The sequence below is a fragment of the Jaculus jaculus genome, chromosome X (genome assembly GCF_020740685.1).
Source record: "Jaculus jaculus isolate mJacJac1 chromosome X, mJacJac1.mat.Y.cur, whole genome shotgun sequence".
Taxonomy (NCBI): Eukaryota; Metazoa; Chordata; class Mammalia; order Rodentia; family Dipodidae; genus Jaculus; species Jaculus jaculus.
The window spans coordinates 36,958,047-36,978,594 of NC_059125.1; the positions used below are offsets into that span (position 1 = coordinate 36,958,047).

The 20,548-nt window shown below is 35.1% G+C and overlaps 1 protein-coding gene across 1 annotated transcript in view; it reads left to right on the forward strand.

Annotated features, from left to right (window-relative positions):
- Cfap47 (cilia and flagella associated protein 47) overlaps nucleotides 1-20,548 on the forward strand; it is a 290,704-nt gene that overhangs the window by 167,273 nt on the left and 102,883 nt on the right. The window contains exons 43-46 of the mRNA XM_045140870.1: nucleotides 3,416-3,527; nucleotides 4,548-4,774; nucleotides 7,395-7,562; nucleotides 19,349-19,537. Coding sequence (XP_044996805.1) covers nucleotides 3,416-3,527; nucleotides 4,548-4,774; nucleotides 7,395-7,562; nucleotides 19,349-19,537 — 696 coding nt within the window. The remainder of the gene's footprint in view (nucleotides 1-3,415; nucleotides 3,528-4,547; nucleotides 4,775-7,394; nucleotides 7,563-19,348; nucleotides 19,538-20,548) is intronic.

The following is a 20,548-nucleotide window of genomic DNA, read 5'->3' on the forward strand; positions in this document are numbered from 1 at the left end:
GTAGTTTGCTTATCTAAATTAATGAAAATATAATTAAATTTAATCCAGCATCTCAACTTTTCTCATTAACTTATAACATTTTATTGTGTTTTGAATATGAATATATATCCTCTATAGCCTCAAGGATTTTTAATTAAGGTTAAGCTTCCTACTTAGGACTCTAGCAATTTTCTGGAGGTGGTGTTATTGGGTGCCAATCTTGTAGTCTAACCCTAAGATGTATAAAGAGCAGTTTTATCTCTGGCTGCTCATTTTTTCTGGCTGTTAGTATTTGCTTCTGCTGGAAGCTATTTCTCTCTACTGTGGATGCTAAAATGAGCCAGCTTCTGCCATTAATTGTGATTTTCCTGGATTCTGTAAGCCTGAAATAAACCCTTTCCACCAATAACTGCTTCTGGTTGATTGACCAAGTAACAAGAAGGTAACTGCAACAGAAACATTGGTTTATCTAAACTTAATTCAGCACCTCAATTTGTTAAACACACCCTTGATTTCATATATTTGACCTTGCCAGAGAAAACATAAAATAGAAGTCTTAGACTTATATTGATATCAATGGGGAAGCAATGCCCAATTTAAAGAATTTCATCAAATTACAATTATTTATATATAGAAATACATCTACTATGCATGAAATTATGTTAAAAATATAATTACATGACTAACCAAATAAACATTTAAGCAAACATACCTAGTCTACTTTTCTTATTAAGTACATGACTACTCCTTCATCATTGAGGCCCACCTGTTGAAAACTAATTGTGACTCTACTTGGTAGCTTTCACTGTATAAAATAATATTTTTACTAACAAAATTATCAGGAAAGCACATTCATTTCATTTTTTTGTGTACTATTTGAATGTCCAAGCAAGAAAGGAAAGAAACATATTTATGTAACTATTTGAAAGTATAAACAGTTTTATAAAACTTCCAACAGTGGTTATAACATTTTTTTGCTTAGGAGAAAATGAACTTAAGGCCTAAATGTTCATGCATTCAGATGCCAGAAATTCAAAGAAATTTCAAATCTAAAATGAAATGAAAAATCACAGATGAAAGAATTTCAAGCCAAATCAGAACCCAATCCTTGAGGAATTGGATCTCCTGGGAGGAAAAGATAATAGAGCTTCGTATGAAACACACAAACACTGCTAATCACACAGCGATATATTGCCCCATTGATCTATCTGCACTGTAGTGCCCTGCAAATGATTCATGTGGTCTGTGTAATACTGAGTTATCATGAGGAAGACAAATAGGCATTGTTTTGAACACATCTGTATATGAACAGTGACAGGAATCTTCCAAACTTGAGAACTCTTTTAACAATAGCTTCCAGCTGCAGCTTTTTCCACCAACTCTTTAGCTTTAACATAAAACTAACCAGAAAATAGCTACCTACCTTTCCTCTGGTAGATTGATCTTCTAGGATGTTTCCCTGTTCTATTTATGCAGCTTGATTGGGACAAATGTTTTAAAATACATAACCTCATGCAATCTTCCCCAGGTACTTTATTATACTTCTTATAGAGTTTTAAAAAAATTGATTATGGAAAATATAAAATTCATACAGAGAAAAGGAAAATAATTTTCTCTCTACTGCTTATAGTTCTTAACTGATAGTTCTCTTGTAAAGAAATAAAAATTACAAAGATAATACAAAAGCTTATTAAGGTATATTTGTTGTTATTCATTTTCGGGAGACAGCCACAGCATGAGTAAATCTCACATAAATGTGGCTTAGAAATCATACTAGCTTCAATAAAGGGGAAAAAAAAAAACGTTAAGACATGATAGGAAGAAGGAGAAGGATTTTGTCTAGATGAAGTAAATGATTTATAGTCAAATGAATGGAATCTTGTAATGTATGTTAACATAGTATCATCTGCATGCAGGTAAGAGTTCATTTATTCTTTTTTAATCAACATCTGTCATTCCTTGTAGAACGTAAAGGAGAACAGGTACATGGGAGAAAGATGTATGTTATTTATTTATTTGAGAGAGAAATAGGCAGACAAAAAGTGGGTATGAGCACACCAGGGCCTCCTGCCACAGCAAATGATTTCCAGATATATTAGTCATGTTATGCTTCTGTTTACATGTGTGCTGAAGCATCAAATTCATATATACTAGCAAGTACCTTTAACCACTGAGCAATATCTTCAGCCTCCAGAATGTTTCTTCAATGTTTCTTCTTAATTACTTTCAGCTCAAAAAAAATCTGCGTAAATGGGTAATAATTTAAAGTGGTAGATTCTGACTTTCTATATATAAAATTTCAGGAATTAAAATACAGTAAATATCTTTTGTACCATTCATCCAGTTTCAACAGTGCATAGCCAAACAATTTTGTAGATATAAGGAGGGAAATACCAATCACTGCAAAATTTGATCCATAATTTAATATCTCTATAACAAATAATTATACATGTTCAATGATGACATAATCACTAAAATTACTATAACTCTTTTCATACAAACATCAAGCCTCTTGGCGGGTGTGGTGGTGCACACCTTTAATCCTAGCACTTGGGAGGCAGAGGTAGGAGGATCACCATAAATTCAAGGCCACCCTGAGACTCCATAGTTCCAAGTCAGCCTGGGCTAGAATGAGACCCTACCTCAAAAAAACAAAAACAAAAACAAAAAAAAAATCAAGTCAATGTTCAAGTTCTCTGGCACATTATTGTTTCTCTGTTTTTCTCTCATTGAACTGTAAAGTTATTTGTTTTAATCAGGATCTAGTTATATTTACTCGTTGTGATTACATGATAAGTTTTTAGAAGCTCCTTTTCTCCAACTTATTTTCATGTAAAACTAGACTCCTAAATGTAATGTTCATCCAGTTTTACAGAGAGTTTATCCTAATATCTACTAGTGGTGCCAAATGAAATAAAATATGCTTATATATATTAATCTTTCAACATATCAAGTTTCTGCTCTTACATGGTTTCTACTTGTAGTTGTACTTCCTTTCTTTAGCTCTTTGTTATTTCTGCCTAATTATTTGTTGTAAAATATTTGAAAGTATTCATATATTCATTGTAAAAGCCCACAATTTAAAATATTCTTTTATAGATCCATATATCTTGTAAAATTAATAATAGTAATAATGATAATGAAAGAATGGGGGTTTCTTGCATGCATGATTATTTATTATAAGTCAAACATTTCCCAGGAATATTTTAATGATCTTTAGAGATCTGAATAATCAATCTTCCTATCTAATTGTATAGAAAGTTATGCCACAAAATGTCGTGTTATAGATAAATTTTATTTTGTCTGTGTAATTAAAACACAGGTTGATGAAAAAAGCATGCATGGAAGTTGTTATAGAATAAAGATTTTCATTGTGGTATGAATATGTCTCATTTTAATGTGTACTTTAAATTAGTATTATGTGCTTATGTTTTAGATTGGAGATTTAATATATGTTTTAGAAGGAAAAGGTTTGATACCCTTACCTTCCAATTTTCCTTCAATGAAGCCTCCAGCCCCAATTGACTACTCCAGTTCTCCAGGAGAAGGTATTATATCCATGTTTTGTTCCATTTATAAAATTGAAAGATGATATGATTCGTTTCATAGTCATGCAGTCATCGTGTTAGCAAGATTTCCAGTTTGTAATTAAATTTTAGAAGGTCCACTGTATTGTGTTAATATCTATGATTTCACCAATTAAAAGCATTGCTGGTAATTTCTCTTTTAAAGCTTTTCTTTCAGTTTTCAGACAGATACTTAAGTTTAGTATGCAAAGTATAACTCAACAAAACTGTTCATTTCTCATATAGTTTAGAAAACACTATATTCTCAAAAATCCATACAGTATTGTACAACTCAGAATTTGACCTTACCCTTTACTGGTATCTTTCTAAGTTTATTTATATTTTTAAAAATATTTATGTGTTTATTTGAGAGAAAGAGGCAGAGGAAGAAAGAGACAGAGGGAATGGGCACTCCAGGGCCTCTAGTCACTGCAAATAAAGATGTATGTGTCACCTTGTGCATCTGGCTTATGTGGGTACTGGGGAATCAAATCTGGGTCCTTAGGCTTCACAGGCAAGTGCCTTAATCACTAAACCATCTCTCCATCCCCTCTAAGTTTATTTTTATTCTCCCTACCATTTTATTGTTGGTAGTGCTACCAGATTGAGGTGTGGTAACTTCTAAAAGTGATTATAGAAATTAAATCTGAGGCAAAGCATGAACTCTCGGGCAAAGATTTTTTCCTGCAAATAAAAGGGTCTTAGGAGATGGAGACAGCACTGATTCTCAAAATAATCCAGTCTTTGAGCCAGCAGAACACATTGATTTTTTTTTTTTTTTATCAAAGTACCACTGGACTAGGACTTTTCTAACATAATGCTAAGTAAATATATTTTGTTCTTGAAGACTTACTCTTGATTCATTGATTTAGAGTTACCATAAATGCATTATCCATTTATTTGTTCTCTCTTTAATTAAAACTATCATTTAAGTTTTACATTTTAAACCATCCTGGAAAACAAGTCAGGACAATTATTCAGAAATTTTCTTACTTTCCCTAGATAATGATAAGGAAGGTCCAGTTCTGTATTTGAGCTGCAAATCTGATCAGGTCCTAGATATAGACCTTAAATTACCTCTAACTAATGAAGCCAAGGAAAAGGCCTTGGCCTTTGCAGCACAACAACAAATGTCAGCTGTTGAATTTCAACGAAGGTTGATAACTGGCACTCTGGAGAGCAGTACCATCCGTGTGGCCATCGCTCTCCTTGGACTAACAAAGATTGAGGTAGGAATAGAGAACAGATAATAAACTTTAATTACTTGAACAACTGTACATATTCATTTATATGTAACCATAATAACTGTACAGATCCATTGCTATGTAACTAAAATATTTTTTTTACATAGAAAGTGATGAATGCTTTTATTTTCTCCTAGAAAACTCAGTAATATACTGGTATTTCTTTTTTAACTTTGATGAATAAAATACCATCTAAATTTTATTGTATAATTGTACACATGACAGTATAGCCTTTAATTCACATTAATTATCAACTCATTTAATATTTGAATATTCTAGATAACAAAATATCATCAATACCCAGGCTTCACTCATGAACAATTAAATTTGAATCTCAGAAAAAGTATTATTAGGTACATGTCCTACCAGTTGTAAGTAAGAATCGTGCCTGGTGTTTGACTAACAAGCTGGTAATGGAGATGGTAACACTGTCCAGCTCTGACTATAGAATAGTTACTGAAATGTCCTCCAGTTTCTATTTTTAAATATAGTGACATTGATAACTTAAAAATATAGATAATTATGTGAAATATTACCATATTACCCAGTAACTAATAAGTATAATATTTTGTATACTATTGGGAATGTTGGTATGATTATTATGACCATTAGTAATGTATTTCTCTAAACTCTATCATTGTGGCTTAAATAAGGTGTAAACTAGTTTCAATAAGCAACTAAAATGAAAATGATTCTTTAAAATGTAAACATTCTCATATTGCATTTACATGCCCCTTCCTCTAAGGATTTCTACTTTTCAGATCAAAGCTATTATCAAAAGGACATTCACCTGGCTCTTTTGGTCAGTAACTGATGAATTCCTGTATCAACATCCATCTACACAGAAACTCTCTCAGAAAAGCTTTCTTCTTCTTCTTCTCCTTCTCCTCCTTTTCCGTCCTCCTCTTTCTCCTCCTTCCTCCTTCTTCCTCATTCCTCCTTCTTCTTCCTCATTCCTCCTCCTCTTCCTCCTCTTCCTCTTCTTCTTCTTTCTTCTTTCTTCTTCTTCTTCTTCTTCTTTTTTTTTTCCAATTATGTGAAGCATGTATTTGCCTCTGTGGTCTTGGAACATCCAGTTACTGATCTGTAGATATTAGAGGCCTGTTCCCTTAATGTCTTCAAGAATTCTCTCATATATCAGAGAACCAGAGCCTCAGAGGCCCCCAATACCTCAGCACTGAAGCAGACCAAAAATGAACCCAACATGGCTCAGGGAAATTTTGTGGAAGAGGGGGCGGAAAGATTGTCAGAGTCACATGTTGGGTCAGGATATGCAGACATTTATCATACCAATAACTGTGGACTAACTCCACAATGCACGACCCATTTACATCAACAAGGAGGGTCCATTGGGAGGGGGTAGATCATGGATGAACCTAAACAATGGTACCAAACTGCCTGTATTTGCTGAAAAGAAAACTAAAATTAAATTTAAAAAAAAGAATTCTCTTGTACAATGTTCTAAGTGCTTTCCCACTTAAATATATAATTAAGCTTTTTCATTATTGTTAGAGTTTACTGTATATAATCAAAGTAATTCACAATATATGAAAGGGATTTTCAGGATACTTGGGAATCAATGCAGCCTAAGAAAAATTTATAAAACTTTAAGATACTTTAAAGAAGATTGTGAATTCAAAGTTCAGATTAGATAATTCAAAAATTTTAAATACCTCGACTTTGACCTCTTTGCTACTAACTCATTCATAATGTTTCTAAGAAGCTGCTGATTCTCTTCACCTTAAGCTGAAGCTATTACTTCTATAGAAAAGTAAATTTGGTAAAGCTTATATACACCTATTGTTACACTTATAATTGATAATTGTACAAACTTGCATTTTCAATGTGTGGGGATTATTAACTATCTACATATCACAAAGCTATCTTTCCTGCTTTTATATTTTTATTTTATCTTTTTGTTTACTTCTTTTTCATGAAAGATTGTAACTTTCTATAAATCTAATAAATTTTCCTTAACTTTGTCTACCCCTTGACATCTACTTCATAATAATTACCCTGAATTGATATAATAATGTCTCCAGTAACTGGTTTCATTTATATTGCAACACCATGGCTTGTCTTCACTATTTTCATTAAGGACAATATTGTGTGTAGATGAGCATTATAAGTAATGGCTAAATATACTACAAATATAAAATCTAGATATGAAGGATTTTTGAATATTTTTAGGTAGATGAATTCTAATTGTTTTATGTCTTCACAAAGCTATCATTAGTGAAAGAGGAGGCTCAATATGTACTGATACTATCAGTACCTGATGGTAATATGTGAAATAGCACAAGATTCAACTAAAGGAAATCAATATTTCAAGATTGTTCAGTAATGGAATGTTTTCTTTGAATGGCCTTAGCTCCTCAGAATTAGAAACATTACAACAAGGGACATGAACCATCTCTTAATACAGGATGATTCCAGTGGTACATTGAATGCATTAGTGCTGCCTTCTACTCAGTTGTATAATAATACCTCTAAGGAAATAACAATTTAAATCTTTTACAAATGCATTGTCTAAGTACTTAATTATATCTTGTGTATATAGGCAAAAGCTAAGAGAATTACATTCCAATTTAATATTTATTTTCAGTGCCTTTTGCTCTTTAATATGTCAAAGTTGAAGAAGCCAAAATCCATTACATATACATCAGAAATAAGCCTTCCTGCACATTTCAACATACCCAAGAAAATCTACATCCCTCAGATTCCTGAACTTCAATCAAACCAAATTAAATATCAAGAAGTTGAACCACAAAATGTTACAGGTAATCAACAACATTTTGATTGGAATATCTAACATTATTAGAAGAATGTTAATGGTAGGAACATAACCGAAAGGAGCAGTGTTTGCTATGTTATTTTGGTCCTCTAGTGGCCTCAAATAGAGGCTTGGCTAATTCAGTAAACCTTGGGATCCAATTTCTGTAATACCCTACAGCTCCGAGGAATTCTTGTATCTCTTAGTGGGGATTTGAGCAACGGCTTGAATTCTAGAGGCCTACAGCATACTCTTACATCCATGAAGTTCATATCTCAATTAGGTTGCCTTGTGTACATACATTTGAGCCTTTCTGGCTGATATGCTATAGCCCAGATGTTTTAAGTTGAGGTTAGTTGCCCATTAGTGCTTTGTTCCAAGTCTGTCCATTCAAAAGAAAAAAAAAAAAAAAAAAAAAAAAAGGGTGACTTCCCTTTACCAATGGGATACAAAAGAAAGCATCTTTTAGGTCCAGCACAGTATATATTTGTCTTTCAGGTGGAATACTGAGCAAAGTATAAGGGCTGTCTCATGGGACCTTGTGCCTTCTGGAAGGTAGCCACCATAACCTTAGCCATTTTCTTAGCCTGTCTATCTTCTGGAGTATCTCTATTATTATATATCCTAGCAGCAATCTCTATTTTAACTCTTATCCTCAAAGCCTTCTATTTTCTGAGTCTCTTTCTAATATCTGGTGTGGACTGAGTTATAAAAGCAATGTTAATAGTTCGCCTATTCTCAGGGGCCTAATGATATATGGGGGGTGTGTTCTATATGCTTCCTGCAGCTTTTCTAGGAAAGCAGTGGTGGATTCTGTAAGCCCTTGGGTCACTTCATTTACCTTAGACAAATTTGTAGGGTTCCAAACAAGCGGCTGCCTGGAGCCCGTCCATTAGAGTCCTGTGAAAGAGTTTAAGGGACCTTCAGTGGTGTTGGAATCCCAGTCCAATCATGTGGAAGTGAAGTTCTCATCAATAACATTAGGGTTCTTCGTGAGGCAGCCGTTAGCTCCCAAAAGTAGTTTCTTGGCTTCCCTTCAGATTCTTTCATATTCCTCTGTGGTAAAGAGTGTCTGGAAGAGTTGCTGACAGTCCTTCCATGTGGGCTGATGGGTATAGAAGACTGTCTTGAGGACTATCAGAGAACCTACTTTAAATCAGATTTAGGTTTAGCAGTAAGAATGGGGGTGCTGGGGAATTAAACCTAGGTCTTTAGTTTTCCCAGATAAGCACCTTAACTGTTGAACCATCATTTACTTGATGTCTCTTTTTTATCATCTGTTTATATCCTGATATACATTTTACATAAGTCTGATATTTGCCTTATGTAAGGAGTTTGTAACTTGATCAAGTACTTTGACTCAGTTTACCCATTTACCCTTTTGTCTCCAGAGAAATTTCATGTAACAGATGTGACTTTAGGTGTTCAAAAGAGAAGAACTATAAAGAGAAACAAAGTTATATGGCATTTGTCATTCCCTTTTTCTTGTCAGGGGCAATTGGCCATTTTGTCTCTGGACAGGGTCGGGGGACACGTGGCTTAAACTTGCAGGGGGTCTGAGATAAAGGGGGCATCATCCCTTTTACCAGAGTTTTGTTTGCCATGACTTTAAATAGATATAACAGTAAGCAAGAAGAAAAGGAAATAACAGAGCAAAGAGCTAAGCATCCTGATATTCCTTGTCTTAATCTGAAGTTTCTTTGACCTAGGCAATTTATTTTATCCATTTGCAATACATAAGGTGATAGGGTCTTGTCTATGTCTAACCTGATTAGACCTCCAAAAAATATGAATTATGTCTGTGCTTATGACTTTGTGAACTACCTAGCATAGGACATCACCTGTCTAATGTAAGCTGAATTTACATTGTCTATGCCCCTATATAAAACTTTTAGAGCATCCTTGAAAGTCTTTAAACAGTTAAAAATTCTTTAACTTCAGGCATGGTGTTTAGGTTTAGGCTAAAAATTAGCTTTCTGTTCCTTCTAAAAGGAAACTAATTTCAGGCAAAATTTGTTTTTGTTTATTTTGTTTCTTTTTACATCTCTTACATCATTTCTACATATGCTTATCTTCATCCATACTTTAACATTCTTCTCTCAGTTCCATTCAAAAAGCATTTAACAAACATTCTATGTCCAATATCATTGAAAATACCTTCCCTGTTCCTTCAATCATCTCATCTTAACCCATAACTAGCCATCTGTCTTATAAAGCTACACAAAATTGATTAATCTTATTACCCACTGACAAAGAAGCAACTAGTCTGGCTTCAAAGAGTTAATTATCTTATTATTAGAAATTTGTAGAGAAAAAGCCTTCCTTCATATTTAGGTCGCCAAAAAATCTCTACCAGACACCCAGACTTGCTTAATAATGCCAGTATATATACATTCAGATTTTATATAACCCATTGATTTGAGATAGCTCCTATTAATAAACTCCACAAAATATACTTTTTATGAATACAAGGTAAAACATGACATCCATTTTGGAGATAAGCTTTATCAGTACCTCTAACACATTTGGAAATACTTTTATTAGGAGTAACTAAGGCAATTTTTTGCTTCTATCGTGAGGCAGGCTGTCCTAGAACTCAGACCAGTTTCCTCATTTTAAGTAACAGGACATTATAGACTTTTAAAATACCTGGAAAATTATGAGTCACAACCTCAGAGAATTTTGACATTTTTAATAATCCTATATGAAAGTTGAAGTTGACCTAGAACATAAACTCATTAATTATATTTATGAGATCATATAACAAAATATGGCTTTGTTTACATAAAATTTTAGCTTACCATAGACCTTAGTTAAATCTGACTTAAAGACAAAACCCAAAATACCTTGAAATAAATTAAATGCCAACAAAAACTTTAAGAGAGATCTATTGGACTATTGGGATTAATAAAGAGACCATAAGTTGTCTCTAAACAGTATCTTATTTATTTTTTTTTAATTTTAATTTGTTTATTTGAGAGCTATAGACAGAGAGAGAAAGAAGGAGAGCGAGAGAGAGAATGGGCATGCCAGGGCCTCCAGCCACTGCAAACGAACTCCAGATGTGTGCGCCCCCTTGTGCATCTGGCTAACGTGGGTCCTGGGGAGCCAAGCCTTGAACTAGGGTTGTTAGGCTTCATAGGCAAGTGCTTAACTGCTAAGCCATCTCTCTAGCCCCAGTGTCTTATTTAAAGCCCAAACAAAAGAGGAAATATAAGGTATAGTTCATATTGAAATTATGTACTTATTTTTATCAAGCAATTTAAAAGTCACATGGTTTAAAATGTGTCAGCCTATCACAATGGAACCTTCTGTCTCAGCTTCCCAAGGAGCTAGGATAATAGGTACAGCTCATTTTATTGTTTATCTTTTTTTTTTAAATGCTTTTGAGTTTTAAAGGGGATTTTTCAACAAAATGATTTTGACCCATATCTTCAAAGATGATAACAAGATTAATGAACACAACACCAAACACAAATAGCAATAACAGGTCTTCTGATACTGCCATGTGGCAGCCAAACCAAAACTGAACCAGAAAAACACCTCCGTTCAAAATCTTTGAAGGGAGCTAGTGAGGGTCAAGGGTGGCCCTTTGATCCCTCATCCAGGGGAATTAATGGTGCATCCAGTTTCCCTCTTGGACACAGAAAAGCATGCAAAACCAGAAAAAAGGCAAAATAAAAAGAAGAGTAAAAAGCACCTTCAGAGGTTTCTTAGCCAATAAAGGAGAGGCTGGCAGTCCTAGACAAAACTTCCCCATCAATGGCTTGCTACCAACTCCAAAACCAGGAACATGTAGAGGGGTGGAGATATGGTTCAGGGACAGAGACTAGGAGTCTTTCCACAGTTCAGTTGCCCCAGAGTTGGGGAGGGAGGTCTTAAAATGTGGATCTCGGGCAAGCCCCCAAGATGTTATGGGGTCCAGTGTCACACAAGTAAGACCATCAGATCATGAAATATGAGGCAAAGTTTTATTGGGTAAAAAAGAAAAGTAAAAGAAGAAAGTCTGGTATATCAGGTCTGCACCCCAGAATCTATGCATCCCCAAACTGTTTGGAGCGTCAGCTTTTATTGGAAATAACCACATGATGTTTACAGGAAAAAAAAAAAAAAAAGAACAGAGCTGGGCATGGTAGGTATGCCTTTAATCCCAGCACCTGGGAGGCAGAGGTAGGAGTATCACCCACTGAGAGATCAAGGCCACCCTGAGACTACACAGTTAATTTCAGGTCAGCCTGGATCAGAGTGAGACCCTACCCTGAAAAACCAAAACAAAACAAAACAAAACAAAAAACAGAATGGTAGTTAAACCATAAATCACAATTTACATGTGATAGTTACAGCCATAAAAGTAATCTTATACATAGTGGGAAATTTGGTGTTTCTTAGAAGATGAAAGAAGGAATTTGTAAACAGTTCTGTTGGTCAGTTATAGGAAATGCCTAGGGGTGTGAGGTAGGCCTGAAACCAGGAGTCTCCAGCTTATCTGTCTTTAAGGAGTTTGCTGAACAGTGCAGGCCCAGGTAATGCAATATACACCATCAGAGCCTCCTGTTTACCTGCCATTAGCTAGCCTCCTGTTTACCTATCATCCCCATCTGCTTAAACAAGTGTTTCATTCCATTCTTTTGTGAGCTCCTACAAGGAAGTGACTATTTTATTTTTTCTAAGCTAGGTATAAAGAAATGTAGAGAAATATAACATTTTGCTCACTTTACATTTCCCCCTCTGACAAGGCTCTGAGTTAAATCTTTGACTCATGACGGATAACATCTAGGGTTTGTTTAGTTTTTGATAGGGGAATATATGGTGTCCATAATACCATAAACTTAACAGAACTAATTCTATTTTTAACATATATGACCAAACTATTAATAATGCAGGGTCCTATGGTGAGGACTTGTAATACTAACAAAAATGGGCCAGTGACAACAGAAGAGTAGTTAATCATGAAAATCAATTATACATAGACTGACACCAAGTATTAGTGGCTTGTCTCTGAAATTCTCTTTCTCTGAGATATTTTTTCTAACTAAAGCCAGTGAATTTTGGATTGTTCCTGACTGATTGCCATAAAAGCAGCAAGTTTTACCTAAAGCCATACATAGGCTCCCTTGTTTCATAAAAAGTAATTCTAACTTTTTAAAATATATTTTGTCCCCTCTACTTTCATGACCATCGGAGTAGTTAGGATGACATTGTAGGGGCCTTTTAATGTCCCCAGTATGGTGTCTGTTGATCCAAACTCTGTTACCAGGCTGAAAGGGATGGGGGCAAACTCTGTTACCAGGCTGAAAGGGATGGGTGTGTCTGAAAAACAGCCTTGACTGCTAGAACAATGGATTCTTGGATTCTTTGTAAGACTTGGACAGAAAGAAGCTTTTCATTAGTAAAGTTAGTTATCTGTTCAAGACCCATCCAGGGCAGGATGGGTGGGGTTTTCATATATAATTTTAAATGGAGTAATTCCTTTTACATAAGGGGTACACCTGGCCCTTAACAGGGTGAAATGAAGGAGTCCCACCCATCCCTTGCCAGTCTCTAAGGTTAATTTAGTCAAAGTCAATTTTGAAGTCTGATTTATTCTTTTTGCCTGTTCTGAACGTTAGTCAATTCCCTAGTGATTTTTGACACAAAGGCAGGCCCATTATCTGATCTTATCCTCTAAAAATTTTTTAAAATTACTATTTGGACTGTCTCAGACTTGGTTGGGAAAGCTTCTACCCATTCTGAAAAGGTATCAACAAGTAAATATCTATATCTGTATTGACCTGGCTTTACCTTTGTGAAATCAAGTTCCCAATATCTACCTGGCTCTGGTTGTTTTTTTTTTTTTTTTTTTTCCTGTTTTATCATCCCCATAGGTGGAATCTTATGAGAGGAGGCATCTGTCTGTTGGCAGGCCTGACATTGGGTGATGATGTCCTTGATGAGTCCATTCCTTGGAAGAAAAAATTTTCCTTATTAGCTCAGCTATCTTGTTGCTTCCTAAGTGAATTCCTACATGTAGTTGCTTAGTCAATTTCTGCCCTAGGCCTTGGGGCAGCAGCAGTCATCCATTCTCCAGTTGGTAGCATCTTTGTGGGGTCTGTTCCTTTACCAGATAAGGGGTGACCTGTAGCTCCTGTTCTGTGTATGTTGGTCACTCTGGAAGAGTGGGTGCATGCCGGGAGGATGACCAGACAATCTGACAGATACATAGGGGCAGCACTCTTTGTTGCTTGGTCTGCCAGTCTGTTCCCATTTGCTTCTATGGTCTCCCCTTTCTGATGACCTAGACAATGGATTATAGCCACTTTAGCAGGCACCCAAATGGCAGCCAATAAGTCTAGAATATCATTTTTTAAAATTTTTAATGTTTTTACCTTATGCTGTTAATAGCACTTGCTTTTAGAAGACGGCCCCATGTACATGTGCCATGGTAAAGGCATAATGGCTATCTGTGTAGACATTCACTGTCATGTCTTTTCCCATATCAGTGCCTTGGTCAGTGATATCAGTTCAGCTTTCTGAGTCGATACCCTGAGGTAGGGCCTCAGCCCACAGTTTCTTCTAAAGTCAACATATATGCTTATTTCTTATTTTCAGTGTAATTAAAATCTTTTTTAAAATTTTTTTCATTTTGCTCACTTTACATGTTCATTAATGGGTAATTTATCTTTGGTCTAATACATATTTTTTAGCAGTCATATATTTGCTATTGGTCTCCTGATGCCACTTCATTTTATTTCTATGATTTAGAATGTATTAATATGATAAAATTATATTTACATTATTATATACAAATAAGATGATAAGAATATTATTAAATATTTAAAAATTTTAAATTACTTTTTACATTCATGGTCCTTTCAAATTAATAACAATAGGAATGTAATTTCTTTACTAGAGCAATTTCAAGAATATACCATGATTCCAATTATTATATATTACAAGTTATATTGTTGATAAATCTGCTTTTAGTAAAATTTTATTTATTAGTTTTCTCTGTGTTTATATTAACTATAAATTGCTCTACGCCTGAGTTCTAAGTGTTTAAAAATGTTCTAAATGATTAAAAATTGTAAAGTGAAGAATAATGTATCCTGTTCAACTTTCTAGGAGACCCAGCATCCCATATAGTAATGCCACGTTCCCAAACAGGTAACAATTTTGAGTTAATTATAGTCAAAGACAATAAATATGACAAATCCTGTGAAAAACTGGAGGGTAATGCCCTAAGCATTCAAAGTAATATAAATATATAAATAAATAAACAGATAGATAAGTTAGTGATTGCCATTCATAAGTTAGGTGCTTGGAATAAAAGGTTCAGTATTGATTGTCACTCTTCTATTGTTCATGCTTTATCCTATCTTTCAATTCTGTACTTTTATGAATAACTAGCCAGTAAAATATCTTGAAAATATACATGCAAAAAAGATAAAATGAAATCTCTGGTATTCTGTTTGAAATGTTTTATATTAATTGCTATTAACTTGTGGCATGCTATATGTGTATATTTATCAATTCTGTTCATAATTTTTTTTTATTTTATTTATTTATTTGAGAGAGACAGACACAGAGAGAAAGACAGGTAGAGGGAGAGAGAGAGAATGGGTGCGCCAGGGCTACCAGCCTCTGCAAACGAACTCCAGACGCGTGCGCCCCCTTGTGCATCTGGCTAACGTGGGACCTGGGGAACCGAGCCTCGAACCGGGGTCCTTAGGCTTCACAGGCAAGCGCTTAACCGCTAAGCCATCTCTCCAGCCCTCTGTTCATAATTTAAGCCACTTGATTTGTAGCAACATCATCTTATTAAAATCACTACATTCTCTTCTCTTTCATGAACTTTTGACAATTTAGGTTTCTAGAATACTTCATTCTCTTTTTTATTATTCAGAAAAGATTAATTTGATTATTTTTATAAGTACATTTTATTTTGTATATATAAGATTCAATAGACATTGTTTGATTAATAGATTGTTTTTTACATATAAGTATAATATAGAATGTGAACTTAATTGTTACCAGTAAAGTAATTCTCATAACACCTTTTAAAGAAACACTTCACGTTTGTTTTTCTTTTCTTAATTTCAAATGAGCCTAGGACTTAAGGTTTATATGCTTACAGTACAGCTAATAGTGACTAAAAATGACAAATTTGAAACATCATTGAATACTCAACAGATTTAAAATAAACAGGGGCTAGAGAGATGGCTTAGCGGTTAACCGCTTGCCTGTGAAGCCTAAGGACCCCGGTTCGAGGCTCGGTTCCCCAGGTCCCACGTTAGCCAGATGCACAAGGGGGCGCACGCATCTGGAGTTCGTTTGCAGAGGCTGGAGGCCCTGGCGCGCCCATTCTCTCTCTCTCCCTCTATCTGTCTTTCTCTCTGTGTCTGTCACTCTCAAAATAAATAAATAAATAATTTAAAAAAATAAAAAATAAAAAAATAAAATAAAATAAACAGAAAAAAGTAATACACAGAGAGAAGCAGCTGTTTTGTTTAAAATCTGTAGCTGGAATATGAGAGTTACTTTAAAGATGTTTTACAGGAAATTCTTGAATTATGCACAAAATGCAAACAAAATAGTAAACTAGGTGTACATAATGAAAAGTGAATTCACCAGCATAAGGTCTGAACATATTGCCATTTGATCAGTGGTACTAAAATATGCAGAAGGAACCTCTGTCAACAAGAGAGTTGTGGCTGCAGGAAACCCCACCAAAAGTATTTTTAGAAATTTTGGCAAGGACAAAGTTAATATTGAAGTTTTAAAGAAAAATTATACCCTAAGATATCTCTCTGACTTAATTTTGTGAGAAACATACTTGTTGGTCAGTTCTCAGGAGCTGCTTTGGATCAGAAATGTGCTTTTTATAGGATTCCTTTCCAGAGTCACTAATGGAGTAGAGCCTCATTTTAAGATGTATCTCAGCCAACCATGAAAAACAAAGTATACTGGGTAGCTCAAGGTATGGGATATCATTCCCTTCTGTGAAAGTCCAAGTTAAATTGTTAGAGTTCATTCCAGCATAGAAATGTGTTTTCTGAGTTGCTTCCTATTTATATCACTTGGTCAACACTTTGGTCACTGAGAACTGTCCAGAGTAGGCCAGAAGCATTTTTCACTTTTCTTTGAGTCCATAAGACCTTCATACAAATTTCTAATATGACTGCTAACCTCAGCACCAAATATCTTAGCTTCTGTCAACTACCACAAATGCAAAAACACAAAACTGAGACTAATATGCTAAGCACATGAACATGTGAACCAGTGAACAATTACATTAAACCTGAGTACCTGAGTATACTCCCATATCAGATTAGACCAGATGAATGATAAGCAATCTGTCTCTAAATTCATGCCTTGGATCCTCTTTCTCTATTTGCCCCCTCCCACTCTCTCTCTCTCAAAATAAATAAACTTGTTACAAAGGGTTGCCTGTGTCATGGTAAGGAAACAAGTTCGGATGGCTAAACCTTCCAGATTTACATCAGCCTTCATGACACTACACATAAATAGCTATAGTTTACCTTTCTTGAGGGGTCACAGAGCATATCACAGGTTACTCAAAATCTCAGAGCCCTACCTGGGTTATCAGAAATTGATATTGAGCCAGGGCTGGCTGCTGAGAATTGAAAGAAAAAGAGGAACAGGAAAGGATATGAAGTAAAAATGATGCATGAGTTGCTAACAATGTTCAGTACTGAACTCCATGAATTCCTAAGTAAGGGACCGCTTAGCAAGTGCCCAAAAGAAGCTGTTTGGAGGTGGTTTCACAGAGGCTTAAAATGAGGCATGTCTGCAATTTTTGTTTTGTTTCTGTTTTCCAAATTTCACTCCATGGGGAACTAATTAATGGAAACCTGTTTATTGATGGCAACATAGTCTTTAAGCTGGAACTTCCTGGCCCCATGGAATTTCAGGTTCCAAATCCTACTATAGAAAAGAATACTTGAAAGTAAACATGACACTACTGATCATGCTGATTGTAGAGCAGCAACCAAGAGTTTAACTTCATTAATTCTGATGAAGCATATTGATCATGTCTAGGTGGAACAACCTGGAAGTGCAACAAGTTACTAAGTTTGCTGGAGGGAGTCAAATAAAGGGACTATGAGGAAGTACATAAAATATATATGTTGAGAAAATAATACCTATGACTATATGACAATTCTGAACCTAAAAATATAGACTTAAGTTGCCTGGAGAGAGTATTCTGCTATAAAATTGATTACATGAACATTTGTACATATATAACTATTATAAACTAACACAACTCATAAGTACACAGATAAAATGATTTAGTAGGCAAGCTCCAGGCAAGTTGAGAAATCTTTTGGACAGGATTCAGATGCTTTAACACTATTCACATAAGATTTATTGAATGCTATATTCTACTAAGCTTGGCAGCTCATTACAAAAGTTTTAACTAATAGGTATAAGGATGGTACAGAGAATAAAATTAAATGATTATTAAATGTAATAAGATAGTTTAATATAATTTTGGACCGTGGGCTCTGTTGTAGACACCTGCACATTGTTGCTAGTACAACATCTAAGTAGACACAGTTTATGGGAAGAAGGGATTTATTTCAGCTTACAAATTCAGGGGAACCTCCATCAATGATGGATCAAGATGGCTCCCTTTAACAGATCCAAACAGAGAGAAACTACCAATAGCCAGCATCACAAATGCAAACAGTCAGCTCTCAACCTGCTCTCTCCACACCTTTGGGATGGAATCAGTTCCTCCCCAAACACACCTTGGGGCTGGACTCCAGGATCTTCCACCACTGACATCTCTTCTAGCAGGAGGGCTAGAGATGCCAGTTACAAACTTAATTTTAATAAAACACCTCAGTTTATGGGGCCATACATTCACCCTATCACATTCAAACTACCAGAATCTGCAATATTCTGGTTCAATAATGATAATTATTCTATTGAAGCAAGGTATCAAACTTAACAATGTTTACAGTAAATGTCTTTAGCTCACAGCCATAGGGTCATGTTGCCTTATTGTTAATACTTTTTTAAAAGAATGATGGTTATACCTACAGTATTAGTGGCACATAAAAAATGTCCAATATCTTTCCTTTAGCCTACCATCCTTTTTGACATATTTCTTAAAACACCTCAGTTTATGGGGCCATACATTCACCCTATCACATTCAAACTACCAGAATCTTCAATATTCTGGTTGAATAATGATAATTATTCTATTGAAGCAAGGTATCAAACTTAACAATGTTTACAGTAAATGTCTTTAGCTCACAGCCATAGGGTCATGTTGCCTTATTGTTAATACTTTTTTAAAAGAATGATGGTTATACCTACAGTATTAGTGGCACATAAAAAATGTCCAATATCTTTCCTTTAGCCTACCATCCTTTTTGACAAATTTCTTAAATGTCAATTCTCATTGCAAGAGTTGTGTACTTAAGCAATAATTTAATTGAGAACTTTAATATATTAATATACTATAATTTGATCATAATCCTATCTTATTACTCTTTGCTCCCTTCACCACCCCTATTCCATTGAGCAGTCTCCTCTTTCCATGTTGTCCTTCTATTTTGATACATTATTATTATTGTCCTTTGCCCTTGATATCAAAATGTTCATGGGCTTAGAACTGAATGGATCTTGTGGGAAAAATAATATCCACTGTGAAGTTATGAATGTATCATCCAGTTCATATCCAGATGACAGTGCCCCCAAATACTTCTTCTCATCCAAATAATATTTAAAATGTTTACACTGTTTTTAATGTGTTTTGCTTTTTTTTAGTTACAGAGAGCACTGTTGCAATTCCTTTACAATTTGTTCCTCTTGGATCTGGACGGTACCCTTGTAAAATTTTGTTGATATCAAGGTATGATGTGCGTGCCTTTGTAATTGAAGGCATAGTAAATGAAGAAATACCAGAGGCTGAATTGTTGTTTAAGACACCAGCATTTGAAGCCCTTATCCAGCATATTCCAATAGTAAGTGAAAACACCTTTCTAAGACCTTGCTAATTTCCATGTGTAATTGGAGACTCTTTCCATAATGCCTGGCTTTGTGTCTAAATGCTGACCGACATTGAGAGAAAATAACATTTTATAAATAGGAAAAAATGAGTTGATACTTTTGGTACATATGGAGAAAGAACCCTTATCAGTCTAACACTGTCTTGCCCATTGCAGTGCTACATATTTATAGAATGGATATAATAAAATGCACTGGGGATGGTGAGATAGATCTCCAGTAAAGTGCCTGTTATGTAGGCAGGAGGATTTGGACTCAAAACATCCCAAATAAAAGGCAGCCTTGATTGTTCCTGCCTTTAATCTTAGCACTGGGAAGGTGGATACAGAAGGATTCCTGATGCTTGGTGGATAATGTAGTAAAGTCATTGAGGTCCAGGATTAGTAAGAAAGTCTGTCTCAAAAAAAAATAACGTAGAAATTTGCTGAAGAGAACACTGTACATCAACCTCTGGCCTTCACACCCCTTTGGTCCCTCACACATATGAACACATGAGCATACATGCATGCACACCACATGCACATACAAAATAATGGGGCCGGTCTTGTAGCACAGTGGTAGAAGGCTTGACTAGCATGTACAAAGGCCTTGTGTCCAATCCCAGTACCATTGGGGTGGGAAATAAACTAGCAGTGAACAGATTAGCAGGGAATTAAAAAGCAAGCATAACAAATGTGTTATGCAGAAATGTGAGTCATGAACAAATTAGAAAGGACACAATAGTTGAACTTTATATAGAAACTAAAAGAATTGATTGGAACTGGGCTTTCAGGGAAGGGCAGTGATACCTTGATTATAGAAGGTGAAGGGAGAAGATGTACAGGGAGCAAAGTTTATCATTTTGTGTAAATTAAGTTTTCCCCATTAACAGCTATCTGTGGTAATCTCTTCCCAAGCCAGGCCTCAAATCTTCTTCCTGTGAGAAGATCTCCCCTAACCAGAAAAGCCTTTGCATGCATCCATTATTT